We start from the raw sequence: 26,362 nt of genomic DNA on the forward strand, positions 1-26,362 counted from the left end.
AATAGCATTACAGCACAAATTCCTTATATCACCTTTTAGATTTGAGAAAATCAATCTGTTTTCGTTGTGACATATAATAATTGGCTTAAGATTACATATATAATTGGCTTGATATTACATATCTTTGTCGTAAGTGGATTGTTTTGCGTGTGTTGCTGGAACTAATTTATTTCTATGGTTGTGGTACGTCCCTACGAGGGGATTGTAAACATGTTGATGTAAACAAAGTTCACAGCACGCACGACACTACCCTTGCAAGGTTGCATGCATACAACAATGCATACGTACGTACGTGTGTGGACTTGCATGCATTTCTAGCATATCTATAATCGAAACGCATGCGTCATTTGTCCATTCGATATCAAAATAGAATGGTTTGGGAATTTTTGAGCAAATTGTGCACGCGGTAACTTTTCCGTTCTTTAGATCGCATTCACCACGGGAAAATCTTTTCTGATTTGTCAGCTCAAGGCAAGGTTACAATAGACAGTGTACGGGACCTTGGCGAGGGGTGGGGCCAATGAATCATAAAATCTTTATTTCTTCAGCGAGTGACTGCTAACTACGTTCTCTGAGTAACAATTATACAGGCTGCCATCTACGGTTTTCCCGTAAAATTTCAGTCTAGGGAATACTAGTAATATTAGTACATTTTCAATGCTTTATATATGGCATCAAAAAGGCATATTTCATATCTCACTCATAACTTCTAAACCGTTCTCATGATGCTCCAGATTCAATGATACATATAAAGCCATTAGTGATATATTTTTCACTTTCAGAAGAATTGCACAGGCCTACATTTATTGATTTGTAGAAAAAATATGTCATATGCTAAAGATCTTACTGATCGAATCACAAATGAAAACAAATTAGATTATCTTTAATTCCTACACATTGATCTAGAAAAGAAGGCAGGCCTATAGGCCTGTATATAGGCCCTACCTACTATATTTTCACATCTTTAGAAATACTACCGAGTAGCCTTTTAGGCCTATATGTATCATAATTATAGGTTAGCTTAGGCCTATATTAAACACAAATTAAAGTAGCTGCCTACCCCCCCCCCCCTTTAACAAAAAGATTTTGAGTGAAATATTTATTGGCAAAGGGTAGCTATACAGGTCTCTGCTAACTTGAATTCTGTGTAAAAAATGAGAATGATTTGTGGAGTCATGTATGGGTGAACACACATTTAATAAAGACTACATAGGCCCAAATGGTTGCTACCCAGAAGTTACAAGAGTCGTTTCTTTTTTTTCTTCTTTTTTTTCTGGGGGGGGGGGGGGATCTGCAAAACATTGCTGTGGTGTATGCTTCAGTGCTGCTGTCATTTCATCATCCATCCTTTGACCCCTCACACCTCTATCATGACGCATGTATCACCTATTTTTATCTTTGTTTTGTTTTGCTTTTTTTGCACAGTTTTAGGGAAAATGGCTGTCATTCTTTAATATACCCTCCTAAAACAGCAAAATTTATTCAGGTTATCAAAAGAATTGACATGAGAGATTATATATTGGTAGGCCTAATATATATATATACAATGTATTACCAACATGTAACAGCACATCCTGTGTGAACATAAAGAGAGTTACGTCATGGTTGAGTGATGTGGACATTTTTTTAATTATGTAGCAAGAAATGCTTTAATATATGCATATACTGTTATTATTGTGTGTGTGTGTGTGGGGGGGGGGGGGGGTCAAACAATGGATGACAAACCCAGATGACAAAACAATAACAGCACTTAATCATTCACCAGAAACAGAATGTTTCACAAATACCAAAAAATGACTCTTTATGACTTAAAAGTGACCATTTTGTCTTTAATGTTTGCTCACTCGTGCATGACTCAACAGATCACTATCATTTTCACACAGAAGTTAGTTAATAAGGGTAGAAATATATTTCTGAAGGATTATTTTGCTCAAAATCTTTTTGTTATAAAAAGTTACAGTACTTATAAGGGGATTACTTTTTGTTATATGTACTTTCATCATTGCAATGCCTTTAATTTTCCTCCACCCAGGCTATCATAATTTAGCAATGATGTCAACAAAATATTTGCAATCATCAAAGAGAGAACAAAAAAATGAATATACCCCCCAAAGACAAACAAATAAAAAAGAAACAAACTTGAATTGATGGCTAGCAATTTGTGGGATAATTAGGGATAAAGGGTTTCATTTGTTATTTGCAGCTTGTTTTAAATGCTGAATGCATTGATCGATACTTCAAAATGCTTTCAAACCCTGAAATTTTGAACTTTTGATGATTGCTCAGTTTGTTCTAGCTATCCTCTGAGATATGGAAAATGGAAGGGAAGATTTTGGACATTATGAACTTATGTATTCAATTGGGAATGTGCATCTGTGTTTATATGCATATGTACATAGGCCTAAATATATTTGTTGTGTTCATAATATTAATTGCCTCAAGTTTACATGGGGTTTAGACCATTTTCCTTTCATGCAAATCAAGTGAGTGCAGAATGTGAAAGAAATTGCAAATATTAACACAAATAATAATGTATGCATCTAGATCTATGTCATGTCACATACAATATCATATCATGTATGTTGTATCATATGCCATGTCACATACAGGGCTGACAATAGCTGTGGCCTGGTGGCCCACGGCCAATAGAAATTTATGTCGGGCCACCAAATGTCTAAAAAAGGCTGTCTTTTGGTGACCCTATCAGGCACTTAAAATTCAAAACAGATTGCTAGGTTTCTGCTTATTTTGGGCCCGGCACTGCATTTCTTTTTTGGGGCACCAAAATTTCAGATTATATGTAAGACTTTAGCTGCTCGAACGGGCCACAAGAAAAAAATAATAATGTAGAGCTCTGTCATATATCACATCATCACACTGCACCACACTACACCACACATACATCACATCATATCATATCAGGACACATCATCAACACAGAACACAAATCAATAAATTTGGAGGCCCGAAACACAAATTAATACTTTGGAGGCACAAAGGCCCAGATTCAGTAGATCTTATCACACATACAGGTTTTCATCTAAAAGTATTATCTCTATAATCTCAAAGTCAAGTTTGCATTCTACTCAGTATCGAGTAAAGCATTCTGCCATATCCCAACCCCCTTCTTCTGGGTCTACCTAATTCTAATTCAATCGCAATTTGAAAGACTAGGATGGTAAACACAGATGACTACTGAATTGCCGGCACAAGGATGATGAAGAATACTGTAAAACACAATATTTTTGTGGCATGAAATTTTCGCAAATTGGAGCCGACGGCCTTTTTCGCAGCATGAAATTTTCGCGAGTTGCTTCTAACATTCAATGCACGTAGTGTGGACATAAACTTTCATGTGCATTTTAATTTTGCAAATCTTGGCACTCGCAAAATTCGCGAAATCAAAATGCATGCGAACATTCCTTGCTTTTACAGTACTGTGAGCAATGGTGTTTAAAAGCTAATACTTTTGATCACCATGACTTGATTTTTACGAGATTGGCAAATATCACCATTCAAACGCAGACTCTTAAAGGGATAGTACAGTATTGGTGGAGATGAGAATTGGGCTTTTAAATTTTTGCGAGATACCAAGAAAACACTTATGATATAGTACAGAGCAAAGCATTTTAAGGGGAATTCACAGTTTATTTGATGAAAAATCGGGTTTGGAATAACTGAAACATCCAAAAACAAAGTAAAACAAAGCAATCATTACAAAGTGTGGGTCCCACACTTTATTAGAATCGCTCTTTTTGGATATCTCAGCCATTTCAAAACCAATTTTTATCAAATAAACGTTGAATTCCTCAGAGAATTACATGTTCTTTCATATTTCATATGAGATTTCTCATTATCTCACCTAAAAATGTTAGAAACCTGAAATTAGGTCTCAACCAGACCTGTGCAATCCCTTTAAATGTGAAAGAATGAAGAAGAGAATCTTAACTCATTCCTGAGTGACATTTGAAGAAAAAAAAAAGTTTATTCACGTAGAATGCACTCATCACTTCATGAAAAATATTTTTCAAATTTCCACACCTAACAGGAAAATCCTAAATTGACACAGAATTTAACATTTTGGTGATTAATCATTTGAACTTTGATTTGAATATACAGACCTACTTATCATGATTAAATGGACTGACTAAACAACAAAAAAGCCCCCAACAAAATGTGTTGAAAATCATATATAACAGGCTCTAAACTGACACTGACTTGGACATAATTATGTGGGACAATGTATCATAAACTTAAGTATTTCAGTACTTGAATACATGTATCTGATTATCAAAATTTTGGTCCATTGGTAATTTGTCTCTCTACCTCACTCTCAAACCATGCCATGATCTTACGATTACAATTGTACTGGGGTAAGAAAGGGAGTTTATCTCGCAATGTATTGTTTGACTGGTTGTCATTTCCCTTCACTGTAGTGTTCTGGTCTTGAGGATAGCATCTGGTTTTTCAACCTGACAAGGTCCATGGTTCAAACCCTGCCATGGCACTACAGCCCCCTTGAGTGCAGCACTTTATCCACATTGCTACTCTCTATCCAGGGGTATGAATGCCCCTTCCCCCTCCTCTCCCCCCCCCCCCCCAAGTTTGAAAGCGAACATGACTGTGGTTTGATTTAGCATGTCAGTGCTGGACAGAGCGTGCGGCATGTACAGCTTTAAATCAAGTAACCAGTTTGCTGTTCCATATGAGAAGAAAGTAAGTTAAAAGAAAAACCAAAAACCAGCAATCACAACTGCTGTCACAATTATCGATGACTACACTCTTGGGCCCTGATTGATGTATAATGTACACAGGGAAGAAAGGATAACAAACAAAGTCTGGTGATGGGTATATCGGATTTGATCATATATTTTGTGTATGTGCAAATCAAACCTGTACAAAGAAAAAACAGAGAGAGCATGGATCGGGATATTGCCTTGCGATTTCACAAGATTTTTCCATGCTTTACATTGAATCACTGGTACATTCTTAAAGCAGGAGGGAGAATAAATGATTTTTGTCACATTGCCTTAGTTCATAACGAACTTTACAGTAATGGATCTAGTGCAAACATACAATGATTGGACATTCATGCACACACACTCACAAACTCTATTGGGCATGTCATGGATATTATTTTTTCTCAACCTCCACAACAAGACTTAGGACCATGCCACTACCAAAGAGATCTACAGAATTTTAAGAAATAAAAAAACAGAGGGAACATTTATGCCAAGTCAGAGACGATCACAAACATCAGTGTCTCCAACAATGACCAGCAAATAATAATCATCGTCAGCATTGGGCCTTCTCAATTTACCAAACACAGTAGTTTCCTGCAACAGCAACATGATTGATCACATCTGCTAGCTACTGGAAACATTATAAGCCCCTTGTCTTTGTGGCACGATCATTTAGGAAATGTTTTTCACACTCTGAGATATGACTGTAATGACATACAGCGTAAGTGAGCACGAACACAGTCACAACAAAATACATGTACAGTAAAATCAGACTTTCCCTACATATTCTGACCTGTTTGTCGTTCAGTTGTCAAATGGCCTATTCATCAAGAACAACACCAATCAAATGTAATTCAGGCAACATCCCTCCCCCTTCCCCAATCTTGCAAAAATAAACCTTCAAGCAATGCTGAGCTTTCAAATGCATTTTAAAGTATTGTCTTCAAGAATCTGACATTGCCATGGGTGTCACAAATTTCCAGTTTTTACATAAAAACACAGATAGCCCTACATCGAGAAGCGTATCTTTAACCAAAATTGCACATGCATGGGTACAACTTTTCAACAAAAGGAATGTGTTTGTCTGTGTGGCAAATCATGAATTCTTCTAATAAACACACAAATGTACATGTACTAGCAAAACAAATGATCAAAAACATTAACAAAAACAAAAAATGCACCCAAAACAAAACCTCTGACATTGTACTGAAACTAAAAGCTTTGTATTTTCTCTACTGGTAGCAGCTGCCAATATTTTTATGCAACATCTGAACCAAAACTCAAGTACAGAGATAAGTTTTGATGTTTTGGTGTGTGCTCCATCTCAACTTCCATAACAAGTGAGTATCATCGATAAACCTCTTCTCAATATCTAAAAAAAAAAAAAAAATCAAGAAACAATTTTTTGTAAAACTTCTCAGTGATAAGCAAATCGGCACAAATGGGTGGTGAGATTCTCTCTCGAGCTTTGTATGTATTTGCCTGTCAAATATTAAAGTTCTCTTTAGTCTTCTTTGGCCATTTTTTTTTTCATGAAAAAAAAAAACCTGTGACAAAGTATGTAATATAACTACATTCATATTGCTATCAAATACTGTTTCACCATCTGTAAAACTTTATTTGCACTTCTCATTTTCTCCTTAATGTTTGTTTGGTTTTACACAATGCAATCAAATTTAATGCACTTATCTGTGTACAATATAGAAACGTTGCTTGTACAGACCAACATGATTATACAGGGTCTGCGCCACCTAGCTACAAGTAACATTTGCCATCAAAACAAAGCGATAAAAGCAATCACATTAAAAAAAGACAACAAACATGCTAATACCCAAACAATGGACACTTGAACAAGTCTAAAGCACGAATGGTAATTTATTTGGGATCTAGCTGAGTATATTAAAAATTCCTTACAATGGGTGCCTGGGAGCATTCTATGAAAGTCTTACACCATGGACAATGCATTGGTCAGACAGCAGATAAACATATATAAGACACTATCACGTCAATGTTTTTGAGGACTTTAATATAAACTGCTCATGATAAACTTAAAGCATGACAGTGATCAATACAGAAACCCCAGTAAATCAAGGAGTATGTCATGGAATCTTGACTTTTCTGCTTTCAAATTTAAGCAACAAGAAAGGATTAAAAGTAACATATATGATGTTCACTTTAGCAGAACACTTTTATTGAAGTTGCTGAAACAGAACCTCTCTAACCACAAGTGGGGCAATTCTCATCCAATAACCAATCTAAATTTGGGTCTCACACAGATCAAGGTTTATCAAATCTACAAATGCCATGACATGGGGTCAAATTTGCTTAATTTCCCTGTGACTGCCGACAAATCACTGCGGCAAATACAAAGCACATTTCTAGAAATATTTACAAGAACATTCGGCATCATTTATGCACCTTTTGAAAGGTGTCCAAGATGCCAAATACTGGTGATCCTGGCTAACTGAGTGAGCAACTATGGGAGAGTATAAGACAACACACGATGACGGCCTGTTCTTATAGCGAATAAGAAAAACTGTGGCTTCAGGTCACTGACAGAGTGATTTGCAGAACTGAATCATATGTAGGAGAATGAACATGTGTAAAAGAGGCAAAGGACATGCATACGATACATACTCGAAGCACATGAATTTTACAAAGGCCTCTGGAACCACCCCCTATATGCAACAAAGATCCCATACGACCACTGTACACTGTCTCTTTGAAGAGGAAATAATAAACTTAATACAGTAAATAATAAAAGTTAAAAATAAGTCATAAAGTACTCATATCACATCACAAACACCTGGCAAAATCATACGAAAACACAAGCTCTTCCAGTTCAACCTCAAAGCTTTGAATAGAATGACAACAGTCATACCAATATAAATCATAAGAAAGAATATATCCATCTCCAAAACACACTAAAGCTGCTGAAAGGTAAATGTACTTGGTCTGTATTGCAGTATTAAAACTCACTCAAACAGTCATGATATCCAAAGCATGTTCCCGTCACATGCTGACTATAAAGTAAAGTTACCTGTGTTTATACACTACACTGGAAGGAAAACTGTCTTCCAATGAATTTCCATCACCAATGCTACTGTCTTCGGGGGGGGGGGGGGGGGTTCATAAAGCTGTTCGTAAAGTTACGTATGACATACGAGCGACTGATGATCAGTTCTTTTGCTAAATTGTGGAAATTCTGATAAGTATAGCACATCAGAAGAGATCACCAGTCGCTCGTAAGTTGTTCGTAACTTTACAAACAGCTTTATGAAACACCCCCCAGGTACGATACATGACAGCTGGTTCGACATTCTTCACATATGGTACAATATGGGTGCCACGTCCTACAGGTACGACTGTCTGCATGTATACGACAGGTACCTTTGTCCTGTACACTACATTGCTGGTATTGCTGTCTCCTAAAAATAATGCATTATTGGTACTACGGTCATCATGTATAGTACAGTACTTTACTGGTACCAATGACTGTCGGTAGGGAACATCATAGGCAATATTGTCTTCAACTATAGCACATCATTATTACCACTGTTTACAGGATAAAGTAACGCAAACATAATATACCAGTAACGACAGCCTATAACAGACTATCTACATGCAATTTACTTGTAAAAAATAGGTAGATCTTCTAATTTCGTTACCAGCTCCACAGAATGATAAAAATTTGAAATACCAAAACACCTTACATTCAGTGGTACGTATATAATGACAATGAATGCCTCATCTGGTGAACAGAATCAGAATAGAATAATTCCAGCAGATCTTGAGCCCAAAGTGTCAAGATTAGCACCCAACATTTTTTTTTTTCCTGCAACGACACATCTAAAAGTACATTACAAATTCTCACTGTGTGACCTTAAGTAACAATTACAAACGATACTTCTGGCGTTTCCACTGCAACTATTGAGCAGCCGTGTGCTTAATGGAAGCACAGAGGTGCAAAGTGAGAACTGCTCTGAGAGACTTGAAAAAAAACCACACACACAGAAAAGAAATATACATATCTGTATATAAAGCAAATATTACAGTGTAACTACCATGATCCAGAAAATGCAAAAAATATACCACAATGTGCTGATTGACAGTGGGTTGGTCAGATTTCCTGCAATGTTTACAAATACATGGAACAGAATACAGAAAAAAAAGAAGAAAAGTATCTCATTTACATGTCAGTGGGGTGAACAAGCTGTGAAGGGCATTCAATCACCTTAAAGTGGCACGTTTTCTGGCTGCAAGGAGCTTGTCTTCAACCAAATTTGTAGAAATGTTTAATTCTGAAGCAAAGCACTTTGCCTAATTGCCTCTACACATTACAGAATGCAACTTGTTGAAAGAGGGGATTAAAAAGAAATGACACTACTGCTGAAATTTACAAAGCAAATTGAAATCTAGTCCATGAATTTTGCAGTTTCGACTGTGACACATCACGTACGCCAACTCATATCCCACAATGGACACACAAGGACACATTCATGAGTCACATACGCATACTTCCCACCTGTTCTATTCCAAGGACTAAACTTAAATAGATTGGACTATAGCTACCTTTGTGAATGCACGACTATATATGTTCAAAGAAATTAAAAACAAGATTTCACAAAAAAAAGCCAAAAATATAACTCAGCCGGGATATAAACAGTCATCCATTTCCTAAGTTGTCACTGTAAAATCATGCAATGGAGTAACTTGCAGGGTTTTTTTTGTGTGTTTTTTTGGTAGTTTTTTTTTTTTTTCCTCACCATGATTGAGGCATACAATGCACAATCGATTGTCAAAATTTTAGTTGGAACAAAGCACAACCCAAGCATGGTATCAAATGACACATGTGGAAGAGGAGGTGTCATTACTATCTCTACATCAACTTTCTACGATTTGAATGCAAAATACCCTCACAATTCATACACCCTATTGCCTTCACCAATCAAGTTTTAAAAAAAGCAATCACTGAAATGGTTAGATTTTCAAAAAACCTTTGCTCGGTGAGACAAAATCAGTCCTACTGTGAACTACTGCTATCTTTTTAAAATTTTCAGAGGCTGAAGAATATTAGGTCAGTTGATCTTCCTCAAAGCACCTCCACTGCAATATAAGGCCATTGGAGTCTGGAATAAATTACGCGTAATACAGGAAACTTACTTATACATTCTAACTCTTCTACTCTCACTCTCAATATTTACTTCTCTATCTCTTTCTCTCTCACTATATCTCTCTCACTAATTCTTTTCTTTTCTCTATTCTCATGGTCGGACATCCTGGTATTAAGTGGCAGCTGGAGTGAAAACAAACCCACAATCAATGCACTATTGGGGTATTTTTTAGACCAAATTATGTACTTTTTCTTCGGTAATTGGCTTTCAAATTCCATACAATTGTCAGATATGTCCATCTTAAAGCCGCTATTTACCATATGCAGATTATAGAAGAAAAAAAAAAACAGCTTTAGTGCCTCAAAATAGTTCTAAAAAGTGAGTTAGGGATAATAACAGCCAATGTAAAAATGTTAATCGGTATAATCAAAGTAGAGTATTGTTAATACAAAATGTGAACAATAGTTTTATTAAAATAATAATTGTTTTTTTAATAAAAAGTCTACACTTATGGTTTATGGAAAAAATTAGCGATATCTCCTTATATTTGCGGCTTTATTGCAAAATTTGTACATGGTAGGATGTTTTGTGATACAACTGAAATATACATATGCATTAAATTTGATGACTCGAACATTCAAAAAAAAAAAAAAAAATCACTGCTCCCAGTGGCAAAGAGTGGCTTCAACACTTCTGACAGCTCCAAAAGACATGTTATTGATAAATTATGTAAACGTTAGGTAGATCGAGGATTTTGACCATCAACGCCAGTGTCTGTATCATCACGCAGATTCATACACTGGATGCTTGTAGGGTAATTGTGCACGCAAAGCATTCACAGTGTCACCGATTCACAATCCAGCTCTGCACATGTATTGTACAGACGAGCCGTTCGTTTTCACTCCAGCCACAACCGGAAGCGATGTATACCCAACCATAAAAATGTGTTTGTTGCTTAAAGCAAAAAAAAAAAAAAAATTAAATCTCCCGGGTTACTCCATCTTGTTTCTCTCCATGTTGGTGATGAGTTCCTCTTCAGAATCATCAAATGCTGCAAGTGCCCTGTAGTGGCCAAAATAAAAAAGAGTGAAGACAATCAGAGCACATTAGCAAACAATGAATCACTAGGACAATTTTGCATATTACATGCCCTGCAATACAACTACCACCTAGTAAAATCTCCAACTAACAGTTTTGGTGTGCTTGTTGGTATGCTAAATTCTCATTAATTTATATATGTTTCTGAATAGGAGGTAAAATCAGTGTACCAAGGGTAAATAAATTAGTACATTTCACATCCCAGTGTCAACTCCAGCATCATGGCTCGTGCTTTCTTGCTGATTTTCATGGACTCATTCTGTTCCTCCTGTCCTATCTCTGCTTTTAATTATCACTGTTGCCCTGCAAAATGTTTTGTAATTTCATTGTGTAATTCCTGTGCGTCTTGTACATCAGAGAGAATCAAAGACATGATCACGCCCTCTGGAGTTAGAGGGCAAACTACTTAAAGTGTACCATTACCCTTAGTATTTTGTTTGCTACAATTGTAGAATATACTTCAGACATGCCTTCTGCAAAATATTAGAATTTTTTGTCACTCCTATTTCTATTTTTGTGGGCTTAAATGTAAATGTCAAAGAGAACACAAAAAAAAAATGACTTGAATTAGACTAGTCGATCACCCAATTCTTTCAATTGAACGACTGTGCTTTCAATATTTTTTCCAAACACGTCTTGTATGATAGTGATATGCAATGCGTGCGTGCGATCAGCTAACCGATCGACATGGAATCTCTATATTATTTGTAAAAAACAGACATGTGTAGCCAGAATGCGCACACATCAGTACCTGCGCTTACGGAGTGGAACTTTAACGTGCAGAGCGCAAGTGCTAAATTATTAAAGAGATATGATCTGATTTATCAAAATATGTATACTTCCAGGGGCTATCACAAGTGAATTATGGTTATTTTTTTGTGTATTCTAGCTGTACACTAATTTGATTTCCAGGGTATTGATACACTTCAAACTTCACAGCAATCTCTGGAAAGATCAGATGCCAAGAATGCAGAGACTCCAAACACAAGCATGTCTTGAACTGGAGAGTCTCCTGCCTGGACCCCCTAGCAAAACTGGAGACTCTGAGTGCATATTATCTGTGCAAAGACCCTTGCAACCAGGGTCCAAAAGCCCAAATATAAATGTGGATTGAGTAAAAGAATATAAAGAAAACATACAGAGAATCCCACAAAATTTGATTTTTCATAAAAATCAACACATTCCATCAACTTGTTACTGACATATGCTAAGGGTAATGTTATTCCCCTGCTTTCTGAAACAGGTAAGTGAAGCACTTTTTTCATTATATTTTCTTTATATTGTTGTCGATAATGACATCACAAAGTGTAATAGTCTCCTTATCCAGCCATGATTCATTGAAACTTTAAAAAATGCATACTTTTGAATTGATTACAAGTCTGATTTTCCTCAATCTTTCACTGATGTGCTCTACTAATATTGCTGCTTATACTCAATCTGCATTCATATTTGGGCTTCTTTAGGGCAGGGATGGATATGAAAAAGGGAACATCTGCTGGACACGTGTTGAGGAAACAACAAAAAGTGATCCCGATGGGAAGCATTGTGGCACCACTGAATTGACTACCAGTACTTATTCTGGGAATCCCCTAGTGTAAGGATGGCTATCACGGAAGTGAATGCCCTCTGTTGGAGAAAGTCATTCTCTAAGATAACCACCCTCACAGCTGGACAAAAATTGAAACCCTAGAGCAATCTTTCCGACAAACTTACGCGTCAGCCACGGCTGCTGGAATGTTGTCCTCCACCCACTGTAGGTCGTCCTGCTCCTTGTTGGCATGGCTGCTGCTGGACTTGCTGGACGGCACATTGCGCATCTTGACACTCTCTGCAGACCCATGGGGAAGGGATGGGGTGTGGTGGGGGGTAAGGTAAGGCAGGGAGGGGAGAAGAATGGCGGGAGGGGGGAAAAGAGTTTCTAAAGGTAAGCTCAAACTCATTGACATTACTATTCTTACAAAGCCATTGCTCACAAATGCAGAAAATATGTGTAACACTTCATGGGGCTATCTTACCATGCTTCTGACAAGTAATTTGAATATCAGTAACATTATCTGATATTGCATTCATGGAACACTATCAAAACAAAATTGCAAACCTGGGTATATGTGTCTATAATAAAGCGTAATAAAAATCAGATTTTTCATTATGGTGATTCCACTTGACTTGGTAGCTTTTAGCATAACAAACAAATCAGCAAAACTGCAACTGCAAATGAGGGCAGCCAATATCAAAGCACAAAGCCAAAGTACGACGTACCAAAGGCGTCATTCATCATGGGCTCCTTGCTGTCGTCGTCGTCGACGGCGTCACTGAGCACCGAGTAGGCGTAGCGCTGGTTGTTGGCCGTCGGCCGCAGCAAGATCATAATGACAAAGAGGATGACGCAGAACAGTATGTGCCAGTAAGCGTCGTCCAGCCAGAGTTCGTTCCATTTCTGGAGAAGGGAGGAAACAAATGAGTATAGCACAGCTGTAATATTCCCCCCAGTCAAAAGGTGAAAATGAGAGAGTGGATGTAAACAAGCTATATTCCCTGCTCACAACCATCGGCATACACAAAGGAAACCGACATTCTAAGATTGCCAGCAAAAAATTTGTCTCTCGCATTAAAAAAGACAGAGACAGAGATAGAACGATTGAGACAAATACACACTATACAGAAACACACAGACACACAACCAATATTCTAACATTCAATGATGTGCTGCTGCGAGTGGCTCTGCCCCTATTTACAGCAGCATACTCGAGTAGTGCATGAGAAGGTATGGTGTGAGAGAAATGCTTTAATGTAAAGTCAAGATCCCCTTCTGTCCCCCCCCCCCCCCAAGGTCAGGACGAAAAGGTTTGTAAAATGTAGACACACTATCTTATGACCCCCCCCCCCCCCCCCCACACACACACACACACTCACAAAGACAACGTGTGATTAGTAAGAATCTGTAAATAGAGTTCACAGTCAGAATTGTCAGATGTAGGTAAAATCTCAACCATGGATTGTGCAAATTTCAACTGTGTATTTAAACAAATATGACATATCACAAACACCAACAGGCATCCGAAAACATGCCAATGCACACATGAGCAAGGTACCCCATTATGCCCTTGCTTTATTACACAGACTACATTCAAACCATGAATTTTACTCAAACCAAATTGGTGGATTCAAGAATACTGTAATCACAAATCTCCTTGTAATGAAATCCTGAAACTATGTGCTACTGATTGAAACATAAGCCTGAATATGCCCAAATTGCCTTGTTGTGGTGGATAGCAATGCAGAGGCAAATGGATAAACATTTGCCCGGCTGATGTACTGATGCCAACACACCAACCTTCCACTAGCCTATAATTTCGGCAGAGGATGCTGCTATTGTCCATGCTGCTACACTGCGGGGAGACTTGTCTTTGTTAAGCGATACCACTAAACTAATGCAGCCAGACTACGAACAGTGGAAGCATCCACAGCCTGTATCCACTTGTCTTGCTTTATAGTCGTTTCATAGTTGTTAACAAGAAAAACTGCCGCGGATTCAAAGTCGATACTAAGAAAATAACGACTAGAGCTAGACGAGTGGATATAGGCAGTGAATGCATCGTAGTCTCGCCGCATCAGACACTTACAGTAAAGACCATAGTTGCATCCTCTGCCTAGAGTATAGGCTAACCTCCCATGCATTCGAAGGTACTCACGTGGACGCAGTTGTTCATACGGTGCATCTTGACGGACCAGATGAGAAAGACGAGGGCCGCGACGACGCAGAAGATGAGGGCGTTAGTAAAGTGGCGGTAGAGCCAGAGCTTCACCACGTTGCGGCGGAGGCGCAGGGTGCGGCTGGTGTCCACAAGACTCCGGAAGATGTGCAACGGCACAGCGTCAAGGAAAACTGTACGTTGCTTTGTGCCATGTGCCTCGTATATATATGGCATGCAATTTAATAAGCTTCAGCTTTTTAATAGAATGAATAACAAGACAGCAGCTTGGCAGCTGAAGAGAGGTACATATTCACACAAGCCACTGGCCACTCTGGCCCTTTGAAAGACTCCAAAGCTATCGCCGATGTAAAGGATCCCCACTGACAGTCAACAAATGTAGGATCACAAGAAATCTGAATGACTTAATTTCCCTCAAGCTCCCCTGGTGCACTGAAATGAATAGCATCTTGCTTCCAAATGAAAAATTGACTACAAGAAATATAATTACCATTTAACTTACATTCAGCTTATCTAATTCCTGACAACTGAATCTGCTATGATTAAATCTATCTTTACCAGTTTCAGCCAAAACATTTACATAACTTGAAAGCATTGACAGTACACTCTCCTAGCAGACAATTTCACTATGATTGTTTCATTCAAAAGGATTAAGAATATCCTTTGAGAAGCAATCATAAACATGATATTCTACACTTGTATGCTATCCCTCCTGTTGCACCAACAGTCATTTTCCTACAGCAGAATGGCCTCATCTTTAAACTATCATAGGTAGAATTTCCCTATGGGTTACTGAGTACGCCATATATTTTGCAAGGTTTCTATTTTTGCAAAGTTCCCAAGTCGGGGTGCCATTCATGATTCTGACTACATATGAAAATACTAACTCTGATCCTGACATGAATGTGATGTGAACGCATACATTTTTTCTGTTCCCTACCGCACTCCACGATCGCGAATTTAACTACTTCATGAAATTGTTGGGAAGTCTCGATTTGTGAAAAAGTATAGTTGCTAAATATACGTATGGCGTACTAGTATACAATAGATTTATGTATGCATGATGGCCAAGTACACATGAGCAAATATCTGCACACACGTGCCGGATGGGCAGAATGAAAAAGGATATCCACCAGCATAGCAATGCATCAAGGACAGACAGAGGTAGGAGAGCAATGGTGCTGTTGTAGTTACTCTGGAAGAGAAGGAACATAACAAATCAAATGAATCAACTGACAAAAGTGTACCTTCTGTGAATGATTCTAGAATATCCACATCATTTGTTTCTCATATCTTATTTTAGTCATGACAAAACCATGGCAAAACCACGGCAAAAATACCTCATCTAAAATTATGAAATGTACAGTGAAAAACAACAAGCACAGATGAGGTAGACTGTGAGATTTACATTTTATCCAAACAAATATAATTGCTTATACTATTTTTTTTAAACCCGACAGTTCAACCTGAACACAACTTAGTTGATGAGTTCTTCCTCATGACTTTGGCAGTACTACACTCTGCTTTTCCTTGTGTTTTGCATAGTATTACTAACTCATTAGAGTAACTGAACACTATTCTCTTATGACTGAAAACACACACACACATACACAATCACACACACAATGAAAACACAAAAAGAAATAAGCATATTCATTTGTCTGTCATGCATGTGAATAGGTATTGAAGTGTCATTCTACTACAAAAGAATGATGAAAATACACTTTCTGCAGTAACATCGCATGAAATTCCAGACAGTGTGAGAGTGTGACAGTACCTTCAGGGTTACGAGTGAACTGGTTGGTTGGCAAACATGAAATAACTCCCTCAATAGATTGTTTGTTTTATCCTCTATATATCATTCTCTAATATCATACTTATTTTTGTTTAAGGAAAGAAAAGGATTTGACAAGAGAATAAAAAAAAAGAAGAAGTCATGTCTATCACAGTCGACTCGGGTCATACTGGTGCCTGAAGAAATACTACACACGAATAGTCCAAGTGACATCTTCATGAAAAAACAACTGCTGGGCTCAAAACAGAAAAGTATGGTTCTCTCAGAATTACGGTTATTTCAAGTGTAAATATACACATATAATAGCAAAAAAAAAAAACCAACAACAACACCTACACCAATCAATAACATAAAAATTCACTCATATAAGTGCTGAACAAATCTCAGTAACTAGCTGCGGATGAACAACATAATCCCAAACCTATATGCCCCACCCGAATGAATATAAATAAAACAGTATGCATATTTGAATCAGTCTGCAACCCTGGTCTCACCCCACTGATCCTGAAGATGGCCTCGATGGAAGAAAGGATGAAGAACAGGACACCGGCTCCCATAACCCAGTTGAAGTCCCGTCCTAATCGGGGCCTTCAGAGATCAATAGCACCCACATTCCATGAGAAGGAGGAAAAATTTGCATGGGAAAACTCTTATAATCATGATGCTCAAACTGCTAGGCAGACACAGAAAAATGTATTTCAACTGTACTTGAAAGGAGAGTGCAGCAACTTTACAAAAAAAACAGATGAGAATCCAGCTTAGACTATTCTCACGACATTTGCAAACAAATGAAATAATGCGGGGCGTTCCTTTTTGATGATGTATCATCCTACTCTTTCTGACTCATAAAGTAAGCGTCACACACTACGGTACTACGGAGCTTTAGATTTTCACAACGCGGACATTCAGAGGAAAAAAACCTGATCTGCACATGCGCATTACTGCTTGTCAAAATCAATCGATTCATATCTTGCGTCATCTGAGTTTTCACTACGCATTTTTGGCTATTTTGCGTCCGCTCAATTCAGAACACAAAGAGCTATTTGATGAACTGATCATATGGGGTGCCATTTTACTTTTTACAGGTTGCGTCGTGGCGTAATGTAAAGCTACTTTGCAACATAACGCAGGTAGAGAGGAAAACTGCCAACACAATCATCATCTTAAACTTTTGTATCACAAATCAAAAGCTACCTATCATCTAATGTGCCCTCCACATGTCTTTCCAAAAGACCAATTTGCATAATCTGTTAGTGAGCTTGAAATGAGCTGCTACTATACTGGTTGATAATTTTTCACAAACATTCCTATGAACTTTGAAGATATGCTGATGTGAGCAACATTCATTTGCACAAAGACACTTTTGAAATTGCCAGAATCTACTTTCTGTCATAATGCTTACATTCCACAAGCTTGACTTAGTAAATCACCTAATTAATAGGACACCATCACTCCATTTCAGTTTGATTTGGTTTTCACCACAAACACCCCCATTTTTTCTCTCTCTCTCTCTAATTGCACTGAATGAAAAATGATGACATTTGACCTTGACCCTGACCCTGAAATAAAACCAGGAAATATCTTGTAATGTGACAAGTACTTGTTTCTTAGATTCATGCAGAGATGCCAACCCTCAAACCTACTTGTCAGTAATATCTCACCCATTTGTCAGTAATAAATAGGGGTAATTTACTTTTTGTCAGTAATCTGGCGATGATTAAAAATTTGCGTTGCATGTGCGCAATCACAATTGACTATCAGCCTGGATATACTCTGCTGCGGGTATGCGTGCCAATTGTGTGTTTGCTTGTTTGTCTGTTTGTTTGTTTGTTTGTTTTCAGTGATCTTTTCATTAATTCCATTTCCTTTGAAAACATGTTTTTAACAAGAAATGTCGCTATGGCGACTGGTATGCCTCCGCCATAATGCATGATTCTCCTAATAGGTCTTGATAGTACATGTGGACAATGTGTGATTACATTTTCACAAAATTGGCAAAATATTACAATGACAAGTTTGTCACAAAGGTGTTGAATGTTCACCTTCCTTGACCTAGGTTTAATTGGATGAATAGGAGAGCTTGTATTTGGGATTTAAGGATTTTAACTTGACTTTGACCCATTCATATGTTTATGCATTGAGTAATTTTCAAGGTATGGAGAAAAAGTGCAATTTCTGTATTGAATAGTAAATTGTTACCATTTTCATCTGGCCTTTGACCCTAAAATTCATAAGATAATCACTGTCATGCAAAAGATGCATAAATATGTAGTACGTTTCAAGATAACTCGAGCCACTTCCGAGATATGGAGGAAAAAATTAGTTCAGCACTTTCACTTGATCTTTGACCTTTTGACCTTTGAGGCAAAAACAAAAGAAGAAAAAAATCTTTCCAGAGAATCTCTTTTAGGATATACATGCATACACCAAGTGTAAACAAAAAATAAATAATCCTGCTGGCATTGCATAAACATGAGGGAAATTGTAAAATTTTGAAGTGTTGCCCTTGACCTTTGACCCCATAAACCCTAAATTCTCTAGATAATCACTGCCAGTCAGCACATGTATATACAGTATGTTCCATGAAGATACCTTGAACAATTTCACGGTACAGATAAAAAGGTTAAGTTTTCATATTTTCACTTGACCTTTTGACCTTTGACCTCATGACCCAAACTTTCACCAGAGAATCTTAATTGGGTAATACATGTATACACTAAGTTTCAAGAAAATATCTTCAGGCATTGCACAGATATGGTGGAAATAGTGAAATTTTATGTATTTGACCTTGACCTTTTGACCTTTGACCTTGAGCATGTGCACCCAAAAGTTGACAGGCACAACTTCACCTCCTAATACACATACATGCTAAGTTTCATTAGGATACCTCAAAAGGTTTTGATAGTTACCCTGTCCACAAAATTCATTACGGACGGACAGAAGGACGGAAGGACGGACGGACGGATGGACAACCCGAAAACATAATGCCTCCGGCACCACTTCGTGGCAGAGGCATAAAAAATGTGTGTGCATATGCATGTGTTTGTATGATACAAACGCATGCATATGCACACATATGCACACATACACACACACACACACACTCACAGACTCACAGAACATGCACAGTCATTAACCTATCATTTCAAAGTGATCTCACCGTGTAATACCATAGCCCAGACTGACAACAATGACCAGCATGCGCGCCAGCGTCCGCTTCAGCACCGAAATCTCTTCTGCTATGAAAATGCCCGTGTTGGTGCTGCGGCCAGTGTTGTTGTGACGCTCAAATTCCGCCACAAAGGCAGCCTTTTCAATCAGACCTACAAAATACAGAAGAATACAAAGTTAACATTCACATTCTACAGATGCTGTCTGGGAGCTAGCATACCAGAAATAATGACACGTTCAAGATTCATATGGGTGGATAGAAGCCTGCATTAGGGCAAAAAGGCAAAAATATGCCAACCAATTACACACAGCCTAAAATTCATCTCAAGAATTTGGCAAAAGAACACAAACAAACAAACAAAAAAACCTCACAGAAATGCTTTACAGATTCTCATTCTGCAAATTGCAGAAGATAAGCAATATTACAAGACATGTATTTCTTTCCCGAAAACAATCTAAAATGCATGTATTGCTGTTGGGGCGACAATACCTTGTATGGCATACATGTCAAATGTTCAGGAGAGTGAAAAACACAGCAGCCAAAGCACTATGACAAATAGGATCTCCATTCCATTGACATGCCATGGTGGCTTCATTTTTGGGGTAAGACAGCTAAGATTTGGACAGGACATCACTCAACTGATTATCTGATAATTAATGATGAAGTGATTTTCACCAAAATTTGAGATACAAGGTCTTGTTACCCCTAGTGATAATAATTATGTAGTTGCCATGCTGTTGGTTCTCATTAGGGTGTCTGCCAATATGTTTACCTTACCCACTTGGGGGCAATGTGAAATCCCCAAAGTATAAATCTGATCTAAGTGTGCTCGCAAATGGGGTACAAGCTGCAAAGCTATCTCGTCACTAGCGACTCTAGTAGGCAAATCGTATTTGTATAGGACGACAGACGGATGATAGATGGACCACATAGGGATGGTTACTCTTCCAATCCCTCCATCCCACTTCAAATCTCAATGGGCACGACTGCTGCCAAAGGCAAGCCTCTCAATTCAGTCCCACTCATGTAGCTTTAGCCCCAAACTATTCTTGAAGCAAAGCGATGTCTCTTCTCCTCTACCGAATCATTCTGATACTCCCACTTATCTTCTAACCACCCCATTTCTTTCAGAAAGCTTGCTCCAACAGTCCACTTCAGGACTTTACTGCACAGCGCAACCGCAAACTTATATTTCAAAATGTTATGAAATGTGTATTCTTACTACTGACTACATATTCCTAGCTTGAAATGAAGGGGTGTCAATTTACAGCAACAGCAGTAACACATGATATTTCAACATTAAATTTTGAAAACTGATTGATTACTGCTGAAAAAGTTTACAGAGTATCAAGTTATTTCAGCAAAGTGTCATCTAAAGACACAGAATGAGAGATATACATGTGTGTATATATACAAATATAGGGAGACAGACAGACAGACAGACAAAGGGAGGGAGTGAGAGAGAAACTTTATTTACCGAGTATGATGACGGCGGAGATACAGAACTGGATCCTGAGCAGATCTTTCCACTGCCTGAAGAGCAGCACCATCCAGACCAGCGCCATGATGCTGTAGATTCCGCACATCACGCCGTAGAACTGAGGACAAGGCAGACATGAAGCAATTATGTCTGGATGACACGTAATCCATTCACACGGACACCACAGAAATCCCATCCAGAAATGGTAGACACAGTTTGCGCTGCAGTGTGTGTGTGTGTGTGTGTGTGTGTGTGTGTGTGTGTGTGTGTGTGTGTGTGTAGCATACCTGGCAAGGGCCTTAGGTCATTCTCTATGACCCAAATTCACGAAGGTGGTGTAAATTCATGAAGGTGGTGTAAATTCAGACCATGGTCTAAAATAAGCGTGAAATAAACGTATCTTTGACATGCGCGTATCAACATGTGTTTGCTCCTTGACGTCTGTTAGTGTATGCAATCTGTCAATTGTATTTATGTAGAAGAAATTTGCATAAATCATGATTTAAATTTAAACCACCATCCTGAATTTTGGGCCTTTTGGCTTATAACAGCCTCCCCGAATTTGAGCTGGACGTTGGTCTGTTCAGTCCAATTTCAGAGTGACACATGGTCAAAACACCTGAATTGTCAAGCTCTTTTTAGCTTGGTCCTTTTGAGGGCTCTACTTAGATAGACTAAGAGTTTAATACACTTGGTGCACTGCAAAATGCCTACAACCATACCAGCTCATCATACACAAACTGACTTTTAAAGAAATTATTTGATCACATTTTGTGAAGAACCTCTTTGTCTCTTACTGTATACATATGCACTATGATTTGCTGGTGTAATACATTGCACTTCTTACTCTGGGACTTGTACGACAACTTCATGAGCAGTTCAATTGTGATCAAACAGCATATCAACGGATACAGAAATAAGAATTATTCCTTTTCAAGAGAAAAGTTTGCAATTTGTCATCTTGGAGATAGTATACAACAGATTTGTGTAATGGGAGGCAACATTTGTGCAAATTGATTTGTCGCAAATAAAAAAAAAACCACTGCAAAAACATAGTGTGTGTATAGTAAACAAGCAGAAGCACAAACACAAACAAAACAACTTTGACATCCATTTCATAAAGATTTGGTTTCTGGGTCAAAGCTAGTTTTGCTCAATTTTCTCAACAAAAAAAAGTTTGAATGCATATGACTTGTACATAAGTAGATACAAACTGCCCATTCAGGTCACTCTCTTTACCTCTGAACATTCTTTGTGAATGGGATATATACACAGGATGGACTATAAGCCATCAGGGAGTATTGCTATCGGATATATGGAGTTGCACTCTCTGCCAATAAAGTTTGTATTAAAGATCCGGCAGCATGGGGATTCATGGTTGGCCGATTCATTCACCGTTCACTGGGGTACATTAAAAAAACATGTAGAGCACCAGTAAGCGAATATGAGCATTGAAACATATGCTCATCGGTAACGTTACACTCTAGTCAAAGTTCTTTGGCTGTGTGTGTAATTACACAGAGATCAGTGATAAAGCTGTACATAATTGGTTGTGAGGATTTCGGAATACATCCGAATCAGGCTAGCCTTCCAACTCCATTGTAGCCCCACGATTCCGGGTCTTTAATGCGTGATTAAAAATGACTGTTCATTTTTTCTTTCTGGGAATGCATGCGAGAATTTTTCAATTCATATATGGGCAGGATCAAAACTATTATGTAAAACATTCTATCTTGACCAGAATTTCAGTACTGTGAAAGTTTTGAAGCATTTGAATTCATTCAAATTTACTTCAGGCTCATTTCACTTTGTACTCCACCGTAGATAAAGCGAAATGAAATCTTGTTATAAACAGAATAATAGCTTTATGACTGTGAGTAGATGTTTAGCACAGATGTTCTTTTGCATATCAATTTTCTTGTTTGTTAGATCCTGCAAGTGACCAAGCCCTTTTTTTAAAAGAATAATCATGTATATCATTATCATCTATGCAAATGACAAAAGACGGGTATGTGATTTAAAGCAGTATGACAGTGTACACGCATAAACACAGGCCATTATCGAATGCATATATTCATGTTTGTACTATCAAAAGAGTAGCAAAGGTTAATTGATCTGATACATATTTCAGGAACCTAGAAGAGAGCATTGAAATGGAATACTAGTAGGATCATTTTTTGAGAGACCACAATGGTCTCATTTTCTTTGTTTCTTGCTGTTGTTTTTCTTCTCAAAGAAATTCTTACTCTTTTTTTTGTCCCCATGAAAGGCCAACCAATGAAGCTGCAGTCATACATTCTACCTCTCAGAAAAAGCGCTAGATGGAAGCCCTTTTGGGCCACTTACCGGCAGAAGAGGATACTGGGTGGCCGACAGGTAGCCCCAGGGTGACTTCATAGTCACTTCCACTGAGGAATCAAAGGACATTTTGAAACATCTCAACACTTGCAGCTACCTTGGATTTTATAAACACGTAATATTTATGTAGTATAATGTCTACTTTCAGATTTATGTTAGTCAGTAATGACATTAATCTCACATTTGCTTGCACATATTTCAAATGGTCGGTTATCAAGCAAAGGTCTGTACACTTGTTTGCTATGACTCAACTTTGTGGGGACAGCATCCAAAAGACACACTACCTGTGGACAATTGATATTTGACCGTCCCGTCATACAAATACCGGGCTCATGGGGAAGTCGCCCCTCTTAATAAAAGAAAATGAAAAAAGACAAAAGATCACAGTCACATCAGCAGCAGGACAAACAGAGGCTCAGTAGTATCAAACAAACTAGCGCTGGTAATGTTTTGACAGGAAGAATGCCAGCTGCTGTTGTATTTTATGGGCACGTCGTAATGGCTGTATGACTAACAGAACTATACATACACACAAAATCATCCATCCCGCACTTCTCAAGATTTTCAGACATATTATTTTGCAAGAATGTGGTTACTGTAAAAGTGGAAATTTTTGCACATTTCGCGCAACCAGATGCTAGCACGAAAATAAAAGAACGTGAATATTTTTGCATGCCATATGTTCCAATAGTTAATGTCTTGATTCCGCGGAATTAAACACACAAAATCCAGCTTACCCGGCTGAGCACGAAAAATTACTCGCGTGAAAATATCCACTTTTACAGTATAGCTTGAGGGACAGTACTATGTATATTACTTCAACAGCCCCCCCCCCCAAAAAAAAAAAAAAATTATATATAATTTAGAAATTCTTTGAATACTCACTTTTAACTTTCACATTAGTGCTACTAGTCAAGGAAACAAGGAAAAGGATGCGACCATCCTGCTCGTTGGTATGGAGGACTCTGTTGGACAGCTTTAGAAACAAGAAAACATCAGATGGTGTAACAATGATTTGATCGATACCTGTAAGGTTGTAGTAAACACTAAGTTCCCTATCCTCAAGAGTATTTTCAAACTTTTCCTCTATTCTGCTGAACCATTATCAATAGTAATAATAACAATAGTAATAATTCATTACACTGTATACGCCGAATATTTTGCAAGGTTTTTATTTTTGCGAAAGTCAGGTGCTATTCGCGAAATCAAAGACACGCGAAAACATTGACTCTGATCAAGCTATGTGTGTGACGTACGCATATACGTAAGTTTCTCCATTCGGTCCAGGACTCCACGATCGCGAATTTAACCACTCGCGAAATCGTCAGGAAGTTCCGATTCGCAAAAATTTAGACTCGCGAAATATATGGCGTATACAGCAATGCATTATAATCTAAAAGATTCTCCATTGCCATTTACATAATTTCCATTATATAGTGCAAGCGGTACATTGGAAAAGAGGTAAGTTTTCAACAATTTCACAAATTGCTTTAATAGTGTCTGTGTTAATTACCAACCTAATCTCATTATAGTTATCTTCACACTCCTTACAAATCTGTAGCATGTTATACATGAGATAATAGTCTATTCTGGCTTTGCCTCAGGTATGTTATGATATGATGTGTCGAGTTCTGTACTCAAACCCATATGACTAACCATTCAGCTAAACTGGCTGTTATATTTACCTTCTTGGGAGGTGCTTTTGTTGCCTGAAAAGAAGAAGAAATAATTCTGGGCACTGTTATGAACTGTAATAATTAGAGGTAATGGCAATAATCTGTATGCTTCCTTCCATGGTATCTCCAAGGCAAACAATGTATGTGACTGAGAACATAGATATATAAAAGACTACAAGATGGTAACATTGCAAGTAAAGGACTTGCAAAAACAAATACCTTCCCCCATTTATCAATTATTCACTTCCTTTTTTTTGGGGGGGGGGGGTGGAGTAGGGTGGTTGAGATAGGGTTAGGTGAGATATATCATAAAAAGAATTACTTTTGTGTTCGCACGTACGTCTCGGATTGTATGAGACACCTGAAAGTGTGCGCCCTGACTGAGGTCAGAGGTCTGTGCATGTCGATCTGGGGGGCATTTCATGAAGCATTTTGTCCGACAAGTTGTCGGACAAATTGGGCTCTCAGCCAATCAGATACAAGGATTTCTATAGTTTGTAACAGTTTGTCAGAAAAATATCCGACCAAAATGCTTCATGAAATGCCCCCCTGATAAGAAAAAGGGATGAACTCTCTTTGACCGGAGACCTAAAACCACGGAATATCATCGTACATTTGTCTGTGTACTCTGTCGGTTACGAGAGATGCACTGGACGAGAAGCATTTTGAAAGTACAAATTGAAATACTTGCACTTTTCTCAGCAGACTCAAAAGGCCAACACAAATGCAGCACTCGGTGGGATAAGCAAATCAAAGGTACTACGCAGTACAGCAAATGAAGGTTACAGTATCACTTTGACTGAATTTTGTTTTCTGCATTATTATGTCCATATCTTTATGTCTTCCCTAAAATCTACCCCAAAATTACAAAACCTATTCTCTCTTATCTTTAATATTTGGATATATTTGCACTGGTATTTCATAGTTCAGTTTATTCATTTTTTTACCTTAATGAAAGCAAGCTCATTTGGCTGTAAGCCCCGATTAATCAGTGTTTGTGAAAGAGAAATGGAGAACAGAAAGATGTTCAGACTAGGTGATTTAATGATACCAAAAAGGGGAAGTAGAAAATGCCTATCAAAACAACAATTAAAATAGACTACTGTACGAGCTGAAATTTTCACGGTGGTTTTATTTTCGCGAATCACCTTTGAACCGCGAAAATAACAACACGCAAAAATAACAACGTGCGAATAACTAAGTTCAGTTAGACC

The 26,362-nt window shown here is 37.9% G+C and overlaps 1 protein-coding gene across 1 annotated transcript in view; it reads right to left on the bottom strand.

Annotated features, from left to right (window-relative positions):
* Positions 1-10,506: 10,506 nt before the first annotated feature.
* Positions 10,507-26,362, bottom strand: part of LOC139732107 (transmembrane protein 87A-like) — a 34,053-nt gene continuing 18,197 nt past the window's right edge. Inside the window, exons 7-17 of the mRNA XM_071642977.1 lie at positions 25,158-25,181; positions 24,358-24,448; positions 23,461-23,522; positions 21,112-21,232; positions 19,623-19,785; positions 16,946-17,050; positions 15,797-15,860; positions 14,647-14,814; positions 13,214-13,391; positions 12,668-12,782; positions 10,507-10,918 (exon numbers count right to left, since the gene is read on the bottom strand). Of these exons, the coding sequence (XP_071499078.1) occupies positions 10,849-10,918; positions 12,668-12,782; positions 13,214-13,391; positions 14,647-14,814; positions 15,797-15,860; positions 16,946-17,050; positions 19,623-19,785; positions 21,112-21,232; positions 23,461-23,522; positions 24,358-24,448; positions 25,158-25,181 (1,161 nt within the window). The 3' untranslated portion in view covers positions 10,507-10,848. The remainder of the gene's footprint in view (positions 10,919-12,667; positions 12,783-13,213; positions 13,392-14,646; positions 14,815-15,796; positions 15,861-16,945; positions 17,051-19,622; positions 19,786-21,111; positions 21,233-23,460; positions 23,523-24,357; positions 24,449-25,157; positions 25,182-26,362) is intronic.

This window comes from Diadema antillarum, unplaced genomic scaffold (genome assembly GCF_040938485.1).
Source record: "Diadema antillarum isolate AM-2024a unplaced genomic scaffold, OU_Dant_1.0 scf00000023, whole genome shotgun sequence".
In the NCBI taxonomy this organism is placed as follows: Eukaryota; Metazoa; Echinodermata; class Echinoidea; order Diadematoida; family Diadematidae; genus Diadema; species Diadema antillarum.